Here is a 23,197-nt window from a genome sequence, read left to right on the forward strand (position 1 = left end):
ACTGCAAAAATACCATGGTAAACTTTTTAAGGGTCAGTACTTGGGACTTCCCAGAGATAGCACACACACATATATAGCTATGACCAAAAGTTTTGCATCACTCTATAGAATTAGCTAATTTTGCTACATAAAGTCGAATGAAACCTGCTCAATAATGTTACGTTAACATACTGAATTGCAGGGCGCTTTGTAGTTTTCCATTTACTTTTGGCCATAGCTGAGTGTGTGTGTGTGTGTGTGTGTGTGTCTAATATATATATATATATATATACATACATACATATATATATATCGTTAGCTTTAATATTAAAGTCTGTCAAAGTACATTCACCGCCCATGGGGTGACTGTGTGCCACACAGATACATACATCTATAAATACAGGATTAGAGTCACAAGGGCAGATGGGCAGTGGCTGAGTGTGTGTGTGATGTGTGCGTTGTGTGTGGCAGGCAGTAACAGATCATGGATGATGCTTCGGGGCTGTGGCTCTCGGTCTTCCTGATCTCAGCGTCTATCAGAGCACAGCAAACAGCCCGGACAGGGGAACCTCAGAGCAATTCTGTGAGATGATATCTCTACTTGTTACCATGCATGGGCTTCTTCAACCATTCCAGCTTGTTATTTAATCCTTTTGTGAACCCACCTGTTTTTTTCTTTTGTTTTTTTCTTTCCCATCAGCCAGTTCTATATAAAACAGCTCAGTCAAACAAACCTGGAAAGCTGAAACAAAAAAAAAAAGTTTTTTTTTTTTTTTTTTAAAACCTACAACTTAAATATGACTGTAGAACAGCGGTGCCCAATCAATCACGGTCCTGCAGGGCTATTCCACTCCAGGTTTAACAGGTTGAATGAGACAATGAACCACTTTAGGGTCTGGAGGTTTCATTGGTTCAATTACATAATCTAGAACAGGGTTGGAACAAAGACCAGGAGTGGAAGGGACAACTCGGGACAACTCTGGACACACTGCCGTAGACAAACAGAGATCGGTGTAATAAAGCTGCCGAATACAAATCTACCAAGGAAAACCTTCTCTTCCAAAACACTAAAAGGAATGCCAAACATTACTGATCCGTTTATATAGCAGTGTTATCACCCTTCTTTTCTTGTGGCAATGATCTTTTGGTAAAATTCTGCAGACTGAAATATGTTTCTTCCTGGTATCTCATCACTTCCTGTGCTGTGTGTCACATGGCCTGATTGCAGCTACACCATTGGAGGGAAACGGAGCTGCAGCACAGGAAGTCATTTAGTACCCGGAAGTACTGTACAGTAGAGGCAACTTTTACTTCTATAGAGCTGTCTTTGAATGCTTCAGACGGAACTAAAACGATACAAGCAAAGATCTCAAAAGGAAAAAATAAGGAGGAGGGGAGAGCGGGGGGGGGGGGGGTTGGGTTGCCAAAGTTCTGTTATTTTTATTTTTTTAATGGTTAACAGATTTCACATTGCCGTGTAATATGTAGTTCCCAGGGAAAATTCCTGCAGATTTCTGAAACAATAGTTTAAATAAACACAGCAAACATTTGCCTTATTGACTCACAGTCTGCTACACCGCATTTAGGAACTGGCAGCCAGTTTAGTTTGCTTCCGGGAAAAGACACCAGCTACATCAGAGATCAGAAATATTTCTAAAGATCGCTCTGTCCAGTACAAGAAGGAGACATTTCACGTGTCTCTGGTTATTTTTACATGCATTTATGTTTTTATTTTGTTTGATAATTCACTGATGGTGAAAACAGAATGTCTTTAAGAGGCGGACCTAAAAAAAATGTTCTACAATTTAGCTATTATTGTTTTTAGGTAAGCATTTAAATATTTAGGAACATTTGTTGTATAATAACTCTAGAGAAATTGATCACTTTGGAATGTGACAATGCTATATTTCTGCTTTTAATAAATAATAAGTTCATGAAATAGCTTAAAATACTTAATTTTAGACCGTGAAATAAGCCATTTTTTTTACCGTGAAAATAATACAGCCCTATTGATTGCTCATGCTAATAAGAGATGAGAAGAGGGATCTTACAAACATGGCTAGAACTTTTTTTTACAAAGCTTTGTTGCTGTCTAAAAGAGAACAAACCAAAAAAAAATCATTATTCAATCTCTGCGTTCTAGTTCACATTGTGAGCATGAAAAATAGACAATTTAGTCCGAAACGGATTCCTTGCTGATTTATAAGACATTTCTTACACCGGAGAGTACCGTCTGTTGCAGAGAGGACCCATTGATTAATGGGCTGCCAATACAGATGAAAGCAATACTGTCTCAAACCGCAGAATGCTATTAAACCGTGTTTAGAAGCACAGCATATAAAAAGCCGCTCAGTAGGGTTTAGGTCTACCGCGAGCAGCCATTGCTGTGCTAATTTGACAGGACAGCAAGACTGCAAACTGTCTTACAATTATAATGGAGGGGTACAATGCCGTGGATCATTAAGGACAGTAAGGGCAGAAAAAGAATATAAATGTGTTATGTCGAGATCACGATATACTGTACATTTGTCTAAGGAACTCGACATTTCAAACCGTTATGTTGTTTTTTGAACCATGTACTCAGTGTGCCACTGGAGATATTGCATGAGACCATCGCTCAAGTGTTGAGGGGGAAACAATGCTAAATACTGTATACTGCTATTATAATTGGCCCCACATGGCATTTTACAAACTTTTAGTGATTTTAGTTCATGATAAATTAATCTTACAATGCAGCCTGGGACCTTTTAATGTGGAGCTATTGATACTGCTCTTACTTCCATCCTTGCTCTCCGTAATTAAGATGGAATGCATCCCATGCCTTCTTATAGCACAGCATCCCACGATGTCACCCGTAAATAGTGCTGAATTTAGAAACACTACAGGAAGCACAGTTAAATGCCAAGCGTTTCCATCAGAATGCACTGCTAAAGACTTCTAGTCGAAACGTTGGTCTCTTTCAGTACGGAACTTCTAAAAGTAACTGCAATTCACAAGTGTAGTAATGAATACGTCAATGCACAGCCAGGTTAACCAGTGTACTGTAAGAGCACAGGGAAAGCAGGGGCGAAGCAGTGGAACCTGCGAAAGTGCTGTGCAAACGTACCCGTGTAATGTGATGCTGAGCGGGATAGTTAAGAGATACACGGTGCAGGAATTGCAGCTGGTGTGCTGGCTGCAATGACCTCACATGCCTGCCTTTTCTTGCACTTCTTCGACCTGTCATGTTTCGTTACAGCGATGTCTAAACCCAGAGAAGCCAAAGCGCTGCTCTTTAAAAATTCAAAATCAGCCCACGATTTGACCCAAATGTCTCATCCATAATTTATAAAAGAAAATGTGTGAAGTTGTTTGTTTTTCTTTACAGTTTTGAATCATTTAAACAGCGTTGCTGCTGGCGTTTAACACTGTCTCAGAAATAGCAGGGCTGTAGACACAGAAGGGGACAGTATTACTGGTATTACGTTCTTCAACAGGCGGTTCTGAAGCAGATTTCTGCTGAATAAATCAGTGCCGATGATCGTAATGAAGAAATATTAAGTTGTTAGGTATTAATTAAATGGAATAAAACGTGTTAATTACTCAACACTAAACAAGGTGTTCCCTCTGTTTCCCCAATTATTGAGTATCAATCAATTAATCGGACAGCGTTATTTAATATAGAACCTGTCGTGATCAAACTGAAACTCTTTTATTCTTTAAGAGATTATTGGTCTTACCTTTCTTTTATATGTTTGATTATATGAAATAAATATTTCACTTTCCTTAGAAATGCGTCGTCTCTGCAGTGGTTTGTTGGGATTGTAGTCTTGGGCAAAATGTAATCTCTGGTTAAACATGACAAAGAAATACATATCCCAGGATCCACAGCCTCACAGTGGCTCTTGAGTTTAAGGAAAGGGTCACATTTTCGTGACGAATCAGTTGCATTTGCTAGTTTTTTCAATGTGCTAGTTTTTTCAACATATTTTCAATGTGAGTTTACGTCAGCGCCCTGATTGAGAAGAAAATCCGCTTCCAAACGGCTTTTAAAACACTTGGTGCAGAAGTGGATTGTTGTTGATTGTCATTCAGTTGCAAAGGTGAGGGAAGGACAGCTTTTCTTGCTTTAAAATATACAGGTAGGTTCCAGACCCTCACAATTCTCTGTGTAAAAAAAGTACCTCCTATTTTCTGTTCTGAATGCCCCTTTATCTAATCTCCATTTGTGACCCCTGGTCCTTGTTTCTTTTTTCAGGTCAAAAAAGTCCCCTGGGTCGACATTGTCTATACCTTTTAGGATTTTGAATGCTTGAATCAGATCACCATGTAGTCTTCTTTGTTCAAGACTGAATAGATTCATTTCTTTTAGCCTGTCTGCATACGACATGCCTTTTAAACCCGGGATAATTCTGGTTGCTCTTCTTTGCACTCTTTCTAGAGCAGCAATATCCTTTTTGTAACAAGGTGACCAGAACTGAACACAATATTCGAGGTGAGGTCTTACTTATGCATTGTTCATTTGGGTTTGCCAGCTTGCTCTGGAAAACAGCAATCCACACAAATCCAAGCAACTGTTTCTTTGCTGCTTGTTTCACTGTGACTGTTGTGGGGCTAATTACGTTAGTTTAATAATTCAATTAAAAAAAAAAATCATTAATTTGAATAATGACAATAGTTCAAATTAATGTGCGTTAATCAACTTTAATTCATACTATATGACCATTACCATATTAGGTCGACTAAACACAGACAACCTATTAGTTGTCTGTTAAATAATCTGAATATTCATTCACGTTAATTAAGACCTTGTCATAATCATTTTATTTAATGACGTGTATAAGATCGAGGAATTACAGTCAACACACAAAACACCCTCAACCACAACAAGGTAGGTTAAAATATCATAGCAGTTTATTAGATAATAATACTAATGGTACAGAAAGGAAAAACTTAGAAAATCATCGTGAGGTAACAATTCACATACATATCAATGCAGCACAAGTAAACACTTATCCCTTGAATGTATATGCTTCTATATATGTCGTTTCTCAATAATGCATTTAAACTACAGTACAAGTGGAAGCCTATTGCTTTCCTAACATCCAGTATAGGTTCAGCATCTCATTCTAACACAGTGCATTAACTCCTCTGTCTCAATCTCAGCACAGGCTGCGCGGCTCTGCTAGAAGGCGATGACGTCACTCTGCTCACCGTTCCCTCAGCTCACCTACACGGTGTCCCTGCGTCTACCGCTCACAGGCGAAAGTAACTAGTCAAACACCAACATTTATTGTTAAAATGTTAAACAAAACTTTGCTCAATTGCAATTCTTCTAATAATAATTACAGCCAAGTCTGGACTAGAATTGTTTACTAACAATTACACTTTCAAATAAGCACTTTGAGTTAAGCAGCTTAGTTCAGACTCTGAGGTTTTTCATATGTACGTAAAAAGCGCAATTTAAGATAACTAGTTTATCAATTTCTATGTGTTGTAATTACAATTAATTACTCTAGTTTCACAAGGGAATATGGGGTGCCATGTGTAAAAAAAAAAAAAAAAAAAACCTTAATATTTTTACCCAGATTTAACTTAAATCTTGTATTCTTTCTTCACATTTATAAATGTTGTGAAAATAAATCAATATTTTTTAAATGTGTACATTCAGATATAATTTATAAATCTAGTTTCAAGATTTAACATTTAGCTAAATATTTAACTAAATCTTAAATCGCTTAACAAGATTTAATATTTAGCTAAATATTTAACTGGCCAGCTAAATCTGGTGTTTGTATGCAACTGAGCTCCGCCTGCATTGTGCTTTCACGCATTTTGATTGGCTCTTGTAATGCTAATCGGGAAATATGCAAATTTCAGCATTACAAACTGACAAATTGAAAAATGTAAATCCAACATGAAATACTGTACCACTATTATGGTTTCCAGTAGACATTTACTATATCATTTTGTAGTTTCTTTGATTGCATGATGTTAAATAAAAGATCTAAATTATGTTCATAGATTTTTTTTTTTTTTTTTTTTTTTAATTATGTCTCAATCCTAAATTTCTAGGTGATGCAAAGCTTTTGGCTGTGTTGTAGACGGCAGTGCAGCTTTGCCTACTCTATACCAGGTGTGTTACAATATATTGAAATCCCTGAATTACGACCGCCACTAAAAACCTTAAATTGGTACAGAACACACTGTAGTGTTTAGAAGTAACCTTTGCTGTATCTATAGTTTCTATAGGAATAAGCGATGGTTTGAACATTTATATTTCAAGATTTTGGACCACTCTCTGGCTCACTAATGAGTCACAAGCCCGCTGGCGAAAGCGGAGTCAGTCTTGATGTAGGTTAAAAGTGCTAGTGCAGTCTGCCAGTGTGTCCAGGGGGCAAATCACATCTGTACCCATGTGAAGAAAATGAAACAGAAATAGGTCACAGATTCGATGACGCTCGCTCGGACGGTCTTGCCCAGCAAGTGGCACTGTCACTGAGAATATCCTTCTAGGATTTTGTTAATTAAAAGCAGCATTACAGTTACAATTGTAGCCAATGTTTTTTTTGGGTGTTATCACAGTCCCAACCAGGCGTGACTGGGGAGCAGGCTGCTACTAGTTATAAGACGCTCAAGGTCGTTTCAGTCAGTCTGAGCAAAGATAGCCATTTATGTATTCTGGTGGAAATACTAGAGTACAGTACAGCTATGGCCAAAAGTTTTACATCACCTAGAATGTTATTTAATTGAGACATCATTAAAAAACAAAACTATATGGACGCTTTCCGCTAAATGTGCATGAGAACAATTAATACACAGAAGAATGTGAGGTACCATTTTATTTTTGGCTGATATTTATTCTATTATGGCATTGATATCTCCAGGGAACTAGCCAACCACTGTCAGTGGAGTGTCATGTTTGTGCCTTTCTTTGGAGAAAGACAAAAAAATCCTCAAAGGCTTTCTTGTAATTCAATGCTGTAAAGGAATTTACTGTTGTAATGTTTAAAGGCTATTGCTATTAATAAAAGTTTATAACTTCAGTTCCCCTCTCATTACGTCATCGACAAACCAATCCACAGACCCTAAATAAACCAGACTCTTACCCTTCCTCATGCGCAATTGATTCACATCCCTCCACCAACACTGATACGGTACCAACTTTAATGATGGTCAACTTTAATGATCTAAACATTGTCAGATCTTAATACAGCAGGGATGGCAATAAGACTGAGTTTAATTAGACACACCTGAGCTTGTTACCTATACATTGTGGCTAATGGAGCACATAATAGAACCTGCAATGGGTAAAAAACTGCTATGCAGTAGGAGTCTTATTTCCATCACTGTACAGCCACCCTAAACTTTATAAACCCTGATTTTCGATGACACTTGGTGGGACGGTCTTAACTCTATATTTTTGTTTTTGCAAACTTCATTTAACTGTATTTATTTTGTATGTTGTGGTTCTTTAAATAAACCCAGCAGGATGAAGACAGCATTCGAGAGGGTCTGTATTTAGATTATTTTATTAAATGTGTTAATCAACTACTGTTAAAGTCTTTTCAGTGCCTTTAAATGCATTCTAGTTGAAAAAGATCCTCTTTGGATTTATTATGTTTCTTTTAGTATTTCTAAATTCAGCACTGTTCACTGTTTACCAGTTGTGGATAATTGTACCATTGGCAATGAATGTGTTCTGAAAGTCAACTCGAGGTAAAAGCGATCAGCGCGCTGCTAAAGAGATGTTTTGTTCTTCTCCCTGTTGTCAACATTGGAAAATTATAGTACTTGAATTCAGTGCTCATGTAGTGTGGGTCAACAGTAGGTTTATTTTAAAAAGCTAACAAGTGAAAAGCAGACTGAGGGGGAAAAAAGAAAAAGAGCATACGAGTTGCAAATAATGGTGTAAGATCACCATGAAAATGCCATCATCGTCCAACCCTAAACCACAAAGTCACTAAGCAGCACAGCGATTGAACAAGGGATCATATTTTAGTGCAGGGGAATGGAAATTAGACTCCTATTGCATGGCAGTTTCGCACATTCCAGGTTTTGCTACGAGCTTCCACGGTGTTTAGGTAACAAGCTCAGGTGTGTCTTATTAAATATTTTGAAGGTGTCGTTTTAAGACCACAACACCACAGCCCGTAGTTGAAAAACCATACTTTTAACAACGAGGCTTCTCATTGGAGCTTCTGGATGTCATTTTATTCATGAGAAAAATAATGCACTAAAAACAAGACTAACATATTTTTCAAGTCAGAAATGTAAATCCACGTGGAGACTTGGTTTCTTATGAGTGCTACCATATGTTTTGATTGAATTAATTATTAGGCGCAAATTTGCTGCATAACGTCATATTGTTTCTGCAACACCCCCGACCCCCCATTAAAGAGGATCACTTTGTTATTTCACAAAAAAAAAGCAGAGTCTCCGTACGACTTCTTAAGCAGTAACAACCAGAGCAAGGTCTTGAATGGGAGGGATGGGCGGGAGGGAATGTGCCGGGAGAGCTAGGCTGACGACCACAAAGCTCCGAGAGGTCAATATATCACGGCGTCGCGTGTCAGCGCTTTTACCAGCGGCGAATGTGACGAGACAGCGTGGTGGGGAGTGCTAATTTATAATCTGCGCACAGCCTCTGCAGAAGAGACACCTGTGCCAGTTCGGTTTGATTTAATCGTAAAAAATTAGACCCCAGGCGCCCTCTTATTCTTTTCTCGAGTTGTAGAAATGGACACGTCAATTGTGATGCCCCACCTGTTTCATTAGTTTAATTTGTTTAAGGTTCCCCTGCTGCAGTTGTGGTAACAGTAGTCCTATCGAAATGCACAGCAGTACTGTAGAATGTTTATACACAATAACTTTGTAAAAGCAACAGTATAATGTGTTACTCACTGTATATAATGCACAGAGTGCTACTTTAGAGCAGGGGCAAACAGAATTCTGGCTGCAAGACCATATTAACACACTTGCACAATGACTCCAGGACTGTATTACTACCACAATGGTTGGCAGAATATTGTATGCAGACTGTTTTATATTCGTCTCTGTTTTGTGCATTTATCTCGTTTAAGGAAATTAAATACCCCCCCCCCCCCCCCCCCATCCTCACTCTCTGTATTTTTTTTATTGAGTTATTGGTTAATTTCTTTATGTTGTATTTACTGGGCGGGTTTAGAGACAGCAATTGACAAATCGCCGGTCTTGTCAGGGTGACATATTTTTATCGACAGTGTTCTCCTCTTACGGCGTTCCTTAATGTGTTTATGTGGGCGGGAGGCAGTTGTTTAGCAGCCGTTATTGTAGCCAATGCATTTAATTAACCAGGCTAGAGCGCCAGCAGCCTGACCAAATCATGCGCAGTACCGCACATCACAATACTTGCAGCTTGTCGTAAAGCAATCCTCATCATCATCATCAATAATAATAATAATAATAATAATATTTATTAAAAGTTTGATATACTGTATGATAGACTATCACAATGGAGAGAGTGGAGTCTGTTCAGGTCTCTGGAACGCAATACAACTGCTGTCGATTTCGGAGTGGCTGCTGTCCGTGGTGCTGAATATTATAAAACGTCGTAATCACACGCCGGTCAGAGTTTTCACACGAACACACTCGCCATGCTCGGCCGCTAAACAAGTAAAATATATTTAGACATGTACAGTACTGGTTTGTATTTAGCGTTTGCCGATTTTCTGAGTATAAATGGTGAACGGTTTGTGATCATTTACACACTGCACAGGGATATTAACTGACGGCCATTATAATGTGACGACTATACAGTAATGTTGTAACCTATAAAGCTGCATGTGCAATTTCAGAGCATTGCTGTTTCTGAAAAAAATGAAAGAAAGAAAAACGCTTCTGGCGAATGGACAAGAAGCATGCGATGTTAAATCCCCTGACATTATAAATGTCAGACAGACAGTCTTGGCTTTCTGCTCACATATACAGCACAATGCACACTGCAGCTTCAACCGGAGCTGCAAACTGAAGAAAGGGGGAGGGGGAGGGGGAGGGGGGATTTCTCTTCCATACCAAATGTCGCCCCCATATAAAAGTATAAACCTATATTAATAAACGATAATAATAATAATAATAATAATAATAATAATAATAATAATAATAATAATAATAATAATGACAATGACACTATCGGTTGTGTGTCTATAATTGATCAAAGTGTATTCAAATTTTTCAGTACATTAGTCGGATGAGACGTAAAACCGAGGTCATGTTGTAAATGACTCTGCAGCAGCAATTCTTCATGCGTAGTTCATCCCATAGTCTCTGTAATTCGCTTTGGATAACAGCGTCTGCTATAATATCACAAATAATACCTGAGCAAGATAAGTAAAGCATAATTTGCATACACACGCTCACATATGTGATTTAATTAATACAAAACTTATTTTTTTTTTTTTTTTTTTTACTCTGTCCACTCTAAATCACAAAATTACATCGTCGATTTGCCATGCGAGAGGCAGCGTGTTGATGCAAACTTGACCATAGCTGTAGGCTTTTAAGTATGGAGAAAACCCCGCTTAATACCAGTATGTGCATTCCACTGTTAAAAAAAAAAAAAAAATGTTTTAAAGTAGACCTCCTGCTGGTTACAACCCTCCAGCGTTGCTTGATTAGACATGGTCAGCAAGCAAGCGCTCCCTAACTTATACATTTCAATACAATCATCTCTGCTACAAGGTTTCCGAGTCCCGAATGCCCTCGGCACAAAGCACATTTATATGTACCATCTGTTACAGCATGCAGAAGTCTTGCTGCACAATTATGGCATTTTAAAAGGGTAACTAAAATGTGAATATAGAGAGGTTTCTCTTCCTCTTGCAATATCTTAAGGTTTATATATATATATATATATATATATATATATATATATATATATATATATATATATATATATAAAATTAGATTTTTGCTCAAAATACCCAGCTTCCCAACGTATGTTTGTTGAGGAAAGTGTGCTTGAAAACAAACAGTGGAGGTCCTTACAGGCTTTTGATGCCATGGTAACTACACACACTTTTTTCCTATTTAAATCTATTACATCTAGGTATCCATTTATATTTCTTGATTCTGTATTGTACATTATCTATTTATTTCTTAGCAGGCACCCGTATCCAGGGCGACTTACAATTGTTACAAGATATCACATTATTTTTACATACAATTACCCATTTATACAGTTGGGTTTTTACTGGAGCAATCTAGGTAAATTACCTTGCTCAAGGGTACAACAGCAATGTCCCCCACCTGGGATTGAACCCACAACCCTCCAGTCAAGAGTCCAGAGCCCTAACAGTACTCCACACTATTTCTTCTAAAACTACAAATTCATGTTATTATGTTATATAATGCTGTATCTGTCTCTCCTTCAAATTTTGTAACATTTTTGGCAAAATATAGCATATACAAGGTTTCTTAAGGCTGAATATGTATTTTCTCTGTTTGCAATTTCACTTTTATCTTTGCAAACATATTTCCATACTTTACATGTCCTTTTAATGTGTGTATGATCCATTTATGTTTACTGTGGAACAAAATGCAAGCTACAGTATATTTGCAAACCTGCTAAAAGCCACTACCAGCACTTTTGAAAAGATTTTGTTCATTTTTATTTTGAATTATGAACTATTTTTGAAATGCTGGGTAACATTTTAGAATATGTCTTTATTAGTGGTACTCTCTCAGCCTTCTGTTCTCTTTTATTATACTCAAGTAGTTCATTTCTATTGAGACACTCTTTAAAATGCATGTATAATTGTTTTTCGAATGTTTGTCTGTGTTATCTCATTTTTGCATGGATTACAGACATAAAGTACACCCATACTCAGAAACAACACTGTGATATAATTAATTTGGTACACTTATGTAAGCACTAACATTCAAGTGTTCTTTGAGTTTGGCCAATGGATTATTAAAGCAACATACTAAAAAAACAACTCTATTCAAAAGCCCTTCATTTAAATGTCTGAGTTATCTATTCCTGGTATAATGCTGGAGGGGGGGAGGGGGGAGCTGCAGTTAATGAGGATTGGGGTTAAAGAACTTTCATATTCAGTTAAAAACATCCTTCATGAAAAATATACTATAGTACTTTTCAAAAACACCAAGTTTCCTATGTACAGCATGTACGGCAGTATGCTTTTAGAAACTGGAATAAAAATGTAATAATAAGAAAATCAATACTTATTTTTTGTGGGATCCAGCTGCCCATGATCATAGAAATTCAATAAATTAAGAAAAAAAACATAGGGCAGTACTTTTTGAAGAACTAAATGAAGTTCAGCTCCACAGTGACAGGGGTAGCAGTGACATTGTTGCAGAAGCTGACAGGGTCAGCGAAATGGATTTTTTTAAACCACTGCACCTTTGAAGTGCATGCTTAACAGCTTTCCACGCGGTGACATTCAATCAGTGAAGGGTAGATGGAAGGTCAAAGCTGGGTACTATTTATATTGCAGGTCATGCCCTCAATTGGCTGGAAGTTTGGATTGAAAATATAAGGAACAGAGCGCATGTTGAAAACCCACCTAAATACAGTTACAACAGAATTCCATTTCATTAAATTGCTGCCCTTTCAAACCATGTTTGTCGGACATTAATACAGTGAAGCTCTGCAGCTATGACCAAAGGTGTTCCATCACCTAGAATTTTAGGATTAAAACATCATTTAAAAAAAAATCAATGTAGATATTTTATTTAACATCATGTAATCAAATAAACTACAAAATGAGATTGCAAAAGTCTACCAGAAAGCCATAATAGTAGTACAGCAGTATTTCATGTTAGATTTTGAAATGTCACATTTGTAAATTTCTGACATTTACTCATTAAGTATAGGGAAAACTACAAAATGGTATGTAATTCAATATGTTAACATAACATTATTCAGCAGGTTTCATTCGACTGAAAAAAGAAACAAGGACCAGGGGTCACAAATGGAGATTAGATAAAGGGGCATTCAGAACAGAAAATAGGAGGCACTTTTTTACACAGAGAATTTTGAGGGTCTGGAACCAACTCCCCAGTAATGTTGTTGAAGCTGACACCCTGGGATCCTTCAAGAAGCTGCTTGATGAGATCCTGGGATCAATAAGCTACTAACAACCAAAGGAGCAAGATGGGCCGAATGGCCTCCTCTCGTTTGTAAACTTTATGTTCTTATGTATGAAGCAAAATTAATTAATTCTATAGTGTGATGCAAAGCCTTTGGCTGTAGCTGTATTTTAATATGGCGGGCCATGCAGTTACATTTTGGAAAGTTGTCTATCAAAAAATAAAAATAAAGCAATGAATTTGCCCAGCTGAATTTAAGCTGCTGTCATAAAGACAATTTGCACAACTCCCAAGCTAACAGCAGGAAGCACAGTGAGTACTGTTCGTTACTTTCAAAGGACCCCCTTTTCTTTGTTTTGGTCCACCAAGCTGTAAGTGTTGCTGAATTTGAATTGCCAGATGAAGATGGATGTCTCTGTGCTTCAGTCGTTGAATAAAGCCCATAAATATTTAAACACCCTACATGAGGAAGCTGCTGGCTTGAATTATGTGTGGAGGGACAATGCAGCATCTCTAATTAGATTGGAATGAGGTTCTTTATGAGCAGGAGAAGGGAAGCGTTTCTCTTTCGATTGTTTAACTCTACTGCGCCCAGAGGGATGGAGACATTATCAACTCCTTCGATACTGCCCTTGGAGACCTGGCCCATTGACTTTGTCCACTATATCGGACATTGGTTTCCATTTAATAAAGCATGCAATCCAGCATAACCTATTCTTAATGTAATTCATTTGTGGGCACACAGTGACATTGTGGTTTTAATTTGATTTATCATGAACACAAGTCACATTAATAAAGCAATTTAGTTAGTATCTATCTATCTAGCTCCATCTATTTATTTATTTATCTATCTATCTGAAAGGTTTTTTTTTCACAAAAGAGCCAACTTTCCAACATTTCGGTGTGTTTAACATAACTTTGTCAAGGGAAAGTGTGTTTGAAAACAAACAGTGGAGGTACTTCTAGGCTTTTTGATGATGGTATATATATATATATATATATATATATATATATATATATATATATATATATATATATATATATATTGGCTTCTGGTAGACCTTTGCAATATAATTTTATAATTTCTTTGATTACATGAAAGATGATGTTCATCTACGTTTTTAAAAACAAATTACATCTCAACCCTAAAATTTCAGGCGATGCAAAACTTTTGGCTATAGCTGTCGCGCACAGCGGTGGTTTGAAGCAGTGCTTTGGAAACCCCAGTTGCAATGATCGAATGACTGATTGACTGATTGATTGATTGACTGATTGTGTAGTTGACGAGTCTCTCTCCCTCCCTGCGTATTGCAGACCCTGTTCCCCAGCCCGGAGGAAGGCTGGCAGATCTACAGCTCAGCACAGGACCCGGATGGGAAGTGTATTTGCACGGTGGTGGCCCCCGCGCAGAGCGTGTGCACGCGAGACCCGCGCAGCAAGCAGCTCCGACAGCTCATGGAGAAGGTGAGAACGCCTGGGAGCGTCGGCATGGTTTTAACCAGGTGGCAATGAAAGACCTTAGGAATATTTCCTTACATATCGGGGCTTATACCACGAACGATCATTCAATACCATCTGAAATGTCTTTGTATTATTAGTTTGTATCAGGTGGAATGATGTCCCATTAATATTAGCAAGACTGTTTAATTATCTATCTATCTATCTATGTATATATTACAGATACATTACATTGATTACATGACGCCTTGTTTGACTTAAACACTTTATTATTATTATTATTTATTTCTTAGCAGACGACCTTATCCAGGACGACTTACAATTGTTACAAGATATCACATTATTTTTACCTACAATTACCCATTTATACAGTTGGGTTTTTACTGGAGCAATCTAGGTAAAGTACCTTGCTCAAGGGTACAGCAGCAGTGTCCCCCACCTGGGATCGAACCCACGACCCTCCGGTCAAGAGTCCAGAGCCCTAACCACTACTCCACACCGCTGCACTCCACACATACTGACACCTGAAACATTTGAAAACGTTAAGGTAAATGGGCTGTACTGTCACAGTCAAATTGTCATTTCCACACTGCAGTGATAAACCAGTGCTGCTGTCGTTGGAGTCTTCATGCTTTCACATTTTGCATTGTTTTTCCAATTAGCTACCTAGTGATTGCCTGAAAGTGACTTTTCATTTTTTTTTTTTGTTGTCGCTTCAAGTATCTCTTCAGGCATCGCTTAATTAACTCAGGAATAAAAACAAAAACGATCTAACTTGCCGCAGTGTTGTAAATGAGCTTTTTACATGGTTTAATATAAAATATAAATGTGGCATGCAAATATATCTCCGCGTTGTGTTGTTGGAATATATAATTGGGGACCCTGGATCATGCACAAAGCATTCATTGAGCATATGTTGACATACCTTAACCCCCCGTAGTCTACTCCTATACAATCATGTCAGCAGCAGCCCCGAAAACAAATGGCAGGCATCAAAGAGTTAAATCAATTACCAGTGACCATCAAACGATGCCGCCCCCCACCCCGATGTAATGACATCACAAACTCATCTAGGGATCAAGCTCGCTGTGATTATTACATAAGCGATGTCCTTGCCTTCCTGAGGGAGAAATTACTGTCCAGCTCACATCCCCTAGATCACAAACAAGCTGTCAATCAGTGTAAAACTCTGCAAGGCAACGCGTCCTGTTCAACAGCCATGTCAAAGTACAGCTGTGGCCAAAAGTTTTGCATCACCCTGTAGAATTAACTCATTTTCCTTCATAAAGTTGAATGAAACCTGCTGAATAATGTTACGTTGACATATTGAATTGCATATCGCTTTGTAGTTTTCCATATTGTGACAACAATTGAAAAAATGTGACATTTCTAAACCTAGCATGAAGTACTCTACTACTAATTATGGCTTCTGGTAGACTTTTTGTGATATCATTTTGTAGTTTCTTTGGTAACATAATGTTAAATAAAACATCTAAATTATGTTCATATATATATGTCTCAATCCTTAAATTTCTAGGCTTTTTTTTTGCTTTTTAATAGTAGATAATAATAGATGAAAGTGTTCTTAATGCATAAATTATTAGTACTATAAGTATGCATAATTATTATTATTATTATTATTTATTTCTTAGCAGATGCCCTTATCCATGGCGACTTACAATTGTTACAAGATATCACATTATTTTTACATACAATTACCCATTTATACATTTGGGTTTTTACTGGAGCAATCTAGGTAAAGTACCTTGCTCAAGGGTACAACAGCAGTGTCCCCAACCGGGGATTGAACCCATGACCCTCCAGTTAAGAGTCCAGAGCCTTAACCACTACTCCACACTGCTGCCCTAATAATATGCACATTTTAAGTTGTTTAAAACCGAACACCAGAATACTAAAGCTGAGGGAACACAAAGCCACTTTGTGGCTTGGAACTTGGTTTCAGGAGACTAGGTTTCAGGACACTGCGCTGCACACCAGGGGAGACTTGGTTTTGAAACAGCAGTTGCCTCAAACTAGGTCTCCTGGAACCAGGTTTCCTGAAAAAGTGGCTTAGGTTTAGAGGTACACAAATAATGTTTTTTTTTTGCTTCTGCCGGATGCGGCCCGTTTATTTTCTGACTGCGGCCCAGTGTATTAATCCGACTTCAGTATATCGTAAATATTTTTTTTAAGTGTGTTGACTTGGTTTTTCTAATTTTTTGCCTAAAAAGCAACACACCATTTTAATTCGTACTGCAGAGGGTAATTGCTTTTCATCGGCTTGTCTCCAACTAATTTCACAAGTCTTCCTTTCTCAAATGCACAAACCCAGCTGCATTGAAAGAACCCATTCCCAACATAGGAGGCTTGTTGCTAGGGAAATGACGTCACTGCCCTGTGCTTTTTGCTACCTGCTACAAGTGAACAACAACTCGTCAGCTAAAATAAAAACAGCTTCAGCAAGTATATATTTGATTTGCTTTGTGTTATTGTGCAATTCGTGTGTATATAGCTTTGTTTTTAATTGTTTTGTATATTTTTGTTTGTGATGTGTATCGTGCAGTACGAAATAAAATGAACATAATTCTAAATGAATTTGCCTATATGTATATGCCTATGTATAATATTGCAGCTAGGGGTTAAACTCTGATTATTCTTTAGTAGTGTGCGTTATACACATTAGGTTAAACTAGTTTTCTGGATACACGGCCCGTGATAAAAGTTATGTTGCCACCTTTGAAATATAACATTGTTCTCAATGCATCTCTGATCCCCTTTCCGATATTCGAATAGGAAATTACTTCCTGATCGCTCTTGAGAATTACAACTAGAGCATTATTGCAATGCAATCCCAGTGGATTGCTAACTTGTGTCCATAATGGTGATGAACAAGGCTGTGCTGTAACGAGGACATACAGTTTGCAGGACTCGTGTTCGCAATCGTCCATTTTAGTGCCGCGCAATTCTTAATAGCTCCACGCTGGTTCAAATCAGCAGGCATCTCACGTCATGTCCGCTACTGGGAGTCAGACAGGCTGCGGACAGAGACTGATGGAGAGATTGATCAAAACATCCCAGCCCTCAGCCCGGTAAAGGTTACAACAGCTGCTCAAGGGCAGGCATGAAGCAAAGGGGCTGACATTTAATGAACCACTCAATTCTGGAAGATTGATACGGGGGCCTGCCCCCCCGTGGGTGGCTTCAATATACTTTGCCAGGCGGCTCTCCTCTGGAGGGATGGAAATGGGACTGATTAGCGCCGGAGTGGGGGAAAAGAAGATATAAAAGATGGAAACGATGTTTGATCGGAAGAGATTTTACTGGAGATTGGCACTGAGCTGCACAGGCAAAGCCAGGGGAAACTAATCATTTGAGTTTGCAATAACTGGAGAGGGGAGGGAATTCATTCACCAAATCAGCTGAATAAGTCAAGGGTGTGGGACTAGGGCTAACAAGTTAGAGAGTAAGGTTACTTCATTACTTTCGGAACAGTACCAAAACATGCCGCAAGTTTTAGAATGTAACCTGCTATTGTGGCAGGGCAGGGTGCTGGCTGGTTTGCACAGCAGTTATTATTATTATTATTATTATTATTATTATTATTATTATTATTATTATTTATTTCTTAGCAGACGGCCTTATCCAGGGCGACTTACAATCATAAACAAAAATACATTTCCATTGTTTCACCACTAGAGGTCAGAATTTGTAATGGCAGCGCATGGCACAGCACCGTATGGTTTATACAGTAGACAAAGAATTCACTTACAAGACCAAAAAAATAAATAAATAAATAAATAAATACAAGGGTGTTATTTATAACACAAGCTATGCCCTTGATATGATAATCACACTTTTTTTTGTTTTAAATTAAGTTTTAATTATGGCATTTTGGGGTGGGCCCTGTGTTCAAAACAAACAGGAGCTTAAAATGGGCAATTAAGCGTCTAACGAGGTGCGCAATTGGAAAAATTGCTGTGTTCAGCCAAAGTGCAAATGCACACTATATGATTTCCTTTAAGTGCTTAATTAGTGTGCATGCTCTCATTTAGGTGCACAATTCCTATATTCAAAATAAATTGATTTAGTTTTTCAAAGCAGATTACCCTTATTAAATTATTAAGTGCACACTTATTTTGAGACGTGTATTTACACACTTAGCCACACAAATCATTATTTTTGAATATAGGGCCCTCTGTCTTCATATCAGCTTTATACCAAAGCACAAACTCTGATATTTATATTAGAAGATTTTGCTTATTTTTTAGCAATTCTAAAATTATTACGTTTGATCCCAGATTTTGTCGTTTGGTTCATCTTTAAAACCAATAATAGCTGTGCCATAAATCAAATGTTATCCTAGCCATAGTAACCAGGAGTATGTGTACAGCAATATGCATTTGAATATCAGGAATCTCTTGAATTTTTCTGTTTTTAGAAGATCAATCAATGCTTTGCAAAGCCGGTGGCATGCATTCTTCCACTGCTGATGAAAAAAAAATGCTTTAATGTTAAAAAACAACAACTCGAGCCTACATCATAATACAAAAATAAAACAGATCGCACTGAGCAGAGTGAGGAGAGTGAATAAATAATCATCGCCCCCTGATCCTTTTGAAGTAACTTTTTTCTGAAGTCTTATCAGATCCTCTGCACAGTGCGTCACTGAACAGTTCTAGCCTGGTCTTGTTAGCGCTGCGTGGGGGGGAAGGGGGCCGTAAAATCAGGAACTCCCAGAGGGGTCCACCGAGTTACATCAGGACCACCCGACTGTGAGTAATGAGTCTAGCAGAAGCTTGCCTTGAATGACTCCCCCAGCACCATCTCCCTCTCTCTCCCTCTCTGCAGCACTGCAATACTGGGATGGATGCCCATGAGATGGTGATTGTGTCTTGGATAATGCTGTCAGCGATTTACTATAAATAACAAACAGACTCCGGAGGGGTTTTTATGTTTGGCAAATGGGTTGAATTCTTTAATAATGTACAAAGCAGTACAAACCAAAATATAGAATCCAAACTTCTGACCAGGTTCTTACACCATTTAGTGTCCCCCAATTATAACAGTGATATCTACAGACATGGCCAACCTCAACATACTAAAACATTATTCATCCCCCCATATGTAGGAGTTGTTCACAAGACCACAGTTTGAATGACTTTAATGAAGCAATGCCTCCCGCTTCAGAACTCTATTTTTTTATTTATTTTTAATTTTTTTTATTCTCTCTGAACACTAAAAGGAATATCCGGGAAAATAAATCCCAAACAGTTATCTTTTAATAATAACAAGTTCATTGATTAGAATTAAAGCTAGCGGAGGGTTGAAAAAATGTACAGGGATTTATTTTTTCTTCTGAATAAAGAATGGGTGAAAGGCTGTGCTGAGATTTGTACTCTTCGTTAAGAACGTCCTTAATTACTTTAAGTCTGGGCTGGGAACTTCTAGGCTAAGAGGTCAAACTTATTAAGTGATGAGTCTGTGAGATCCTTTAACTTGCACACCGTTGAAACCTGCGGGTAATATGTACAAGCCTGTCTGCTTTTTCTCTGTCAGATACATTTCCTTTCACTCCAGGATTTAACCTTGCCCTATCCACTGTAAGCTGACCACGCTTTTCTGTTTTAGACATAATCAGAATCATTTTGATAGTCCTGTGGTCTTATGTAAAGGATACACCCTGAGCGTTCTTGGAGATCTGCTGTTATTCCACGAATGAGGATGGCTGAATAACGTGGATGAGCCCGCGAAGGGAACAAATCAGTTTTTAACCACAGCACTCCACGAATGATCATTCTGTTTATACAACCAGAATGTACAGCCTAAGATCAAGCTCTGCATCTGCTCAGCTATGGCGTGGCATCATTTGGAACATTGCGATTTGCTGATCGCCAGTTTTCTGACCTATTTACGCCGGATGTTGCGAAGAAATCATAGCAACAAGCATAATCTCAGAATCAGCTGGATCCATTGGCAGGTAGCAGATTTTAACCTCGTTGCAGCGTGGTAGAACATGGAACATTTCCCCAAAGCTTTAACTAATTTAAATAAATAGGCCTGTTTTGCTGCCAGATTAATAAAGACAGCAAACAGGCAAAGCTGAAGTTAAGATCTGTGTACTGGGCTTCTGATTCCAACAGAGATACATCCTTGCTTTTTATTTATAATGACCCCCCCCCCCCCCCCCCCCCAATAGGCGCGTTGCAAGGGAGAAAAACTCGAATTTAATTGAGGCTGTGTGGTCCAGTGGTTAAAGAAAATGGCTTGTAAGCAGGAGGTCCCCGGTTCAAATCCCACCTCAGCCACTGACTCACTGTGTGACCCTGAGCAAGTCACTTAACCTCCTTGTGCTCCGTCATTCGGGTGAGACATAGTTGTAAGTGACTCTGCAGCTGATGCATAGTTCACACACCCTAGTCTCTGTAAGTTGCCTTTGATAAAGGCGTCTGCTAGATAAACAAATTATAGAAATAATATAGGTAAGAGACCTCACATATTGTCTAGATAAAGGGCTCTTCACAGAACTTTAAGTAACATTTTATTGGATTAAATACAGTTGGATATTCATGAAACCGTTCTAGCGAGACAAGCAGGGGTTCATAATAAAAATAATAAGAAGAAATAGAGTCAAGTAGACGAATATTTCTCCTAGTGTCTCCACCAATCCTGATGCATTGATTACTAATAAACACCAATTTCCACTAGTTAAACCTTTCAGTCAAGTTTCAATCATTACAGTTTGTTAAAGCTTCATTCTATTACCTGTTAAATCCTGCCCATTGACCTCCAATTACCTGACTGTAATGATCTTGTCAAAGGTTAATTGTAATCGTTCTCCTGCAGTTGAGCTGTCCCTTTGGACTGCTCCTTCTTTATCAGCCTCCTTGCTGATGTAATGGCGTGCTACCCTGTCTGCAATGCAGAAATGATGCAGGGTCATGTTGAAAACGAACAGTGCATTGTTTAGGTAGTGTGGATACGTTTCTACGTGCATGTATGTTTTGACTAACATCTACAGAATCCAGTTGTGATGAATATTGGAAGTTGTTCAGAGAACAGTAGACCTGATTCGACCCAGCTAATGTTTTGATGCTCCTGCCCTGTTTTTGTTTTTTGTTTTTTTTTTCTTTTTCTTCGAACATAATACAAATGAAAGAACACAAGTGGGCCATTTGGCTCATCTATGCTCATCCAGTTCCTAGTAGCTGATTGATATGAAAACGTTGTCAAGTCTTAAAGCATCTCAATGATTCAGCTTCACAAATGTGGTTGGGTAACTGTGACAGAGAGCGAATGAATCCGAGTCAACAATCTCCCTCCCGACCTGTGAGGGCGCGGTATAACAGGAACAGTGTGCCCCGGACTGGATGGTTTGACAGTTCATTCCAGGGTCAGTTGGAAGCCGGCCATCCAGAAAGGGGGCGGAGTCACAATACCAGAAATCATCGCCTTGCGGTAGGCGATGCGTCAGTCATGGATTGGAGGATACGTGATTGCACTCACTACCGAAGGGGACGTGACTGAGGGTATATCAGGGGATGTGGCAAAACAATCTGTTCCTTTGTTACGGTCACGGAAAGACCTGTAAAGGACGTACAGAAGTACCGTGAGTGTTTGGTGTTGTCTTATCTGTTTAACTGTTGTTATTTGTTATTCTAGACGGCTAAATATCCGGAATGTCGCGCTAAGCCAGCATCAAACCCGGACTACACTGCACTACCTTTGTCAACGATTATTGTATTAAATCACCACTTGCACTCGGAGCCTCGCTATTGGACTTGTGATCATGTGTGTATAAAGTGTGTGCACAATCAGAGGGACTTTCCATGCACAGAAAGGGGGTTTGGTGTGTGTGTGTGCCACACGGGGTAGGGCTCCCATGCTCACATCACCTGACACGCTGTGGCTCAGGATTGGCTATGCAAACGCACAAGCACAGGCTCCTGATACAGGGTGCAAGAGCAAGGGACCAGACTGCGGACCTGGGACGGGTGCGCTCCCCGCTTCCTGCTGGTATCCGAGGAGACGCTAAGTATCTAATACTAGACAGATTGAAATTAGGGCATAATGTGAACAGCGTCTGAGCCCAGCTAATTTGGATTAGGGAGAGTCCACTGTATCGTAATCCAGGTCGCATCAATGCTCTCCCTGACTGGTCAAGAGGTTTAACGTGTCTCAAGACAGCTGTGCCTGCATGTCTAGTCCCATTACAGTCGCTCAGCTCATTTTTCTCTTTCTTTTATGTTGTTTGTGAGCTACAAGCACTGTTAGACGCAGCCAGACACAATGCAAACAGGCTCTGCACTATGTGAGTTTCATACACAACGCTGCTTACAGTTTATCCACACTAGTAATATTATAACTGGGCTTGCATTCTTCAGTGTTTATTATTTTTTAGAGGAGATCACAATACTGCAATAAATCACTCGTCCTTTTAGAGGAAGGTGTATGTCTGTAGGTTCTTCATACAAACATCATGACTAATGAATGAAGCAGCAAGATTTGTATTAGAATGCCACCCTCAAACCCATCACTGCCAGTTACTGGCTTCTGCAAACTGGATGTCGCTGAATTTGTAGAAGGCAATTGCACTGGGTACCTTTTGTGTGTAAAACTGTAATAGCTTTGTTGCCAGGTTACCTAGGCTCGATGTTACCGGTAAATATAACAAAGTACAGATTATGATCTA

General features: G+C 38.7%; 1 protein-coding gene across 3 annotated transcripts in view; it reads left to right on the forward strand.

Moving 5' to 3' along the window:
• Positions 1 to 23,197, forward strand: part of LOC117402050 (noelin-2) — a 110,828-nt gene that overhangs the window by 65,779 nt on the left and 21,852 nt on the right. For all 3 annotated transcript variants that reach the window (XM_059008061.1, XM_059008062.1, XM_059008060.1), the window contains exon 2: positions 14,365 to 14,514. In XM_059008061.1, coding sequence (XP_058864044.1) covers positions 14,365 to 14,514 — 150 coding nt within the window. The remainder of the gene's footprint in view (positions 1 to 14,364; positions 14,515 to 23,197) is intronic.

This window comes from Acipenser ruthenus, chromosome 36 (assembly GCF_902713425.1).
Source record: "Acipenser ruthenus chromosome 36, fAciRut3.2 maternal haplotype, whole genome shotgun sequence".
In the NCBI taxonomy this organism is placed as follows: domain Eukaryota; kingdom Metazoa; phylum Chordata; class Actinopteri; order Acipenseriformes; family Acipenseridae; genus Acipenser; species Acipenser ruthenus.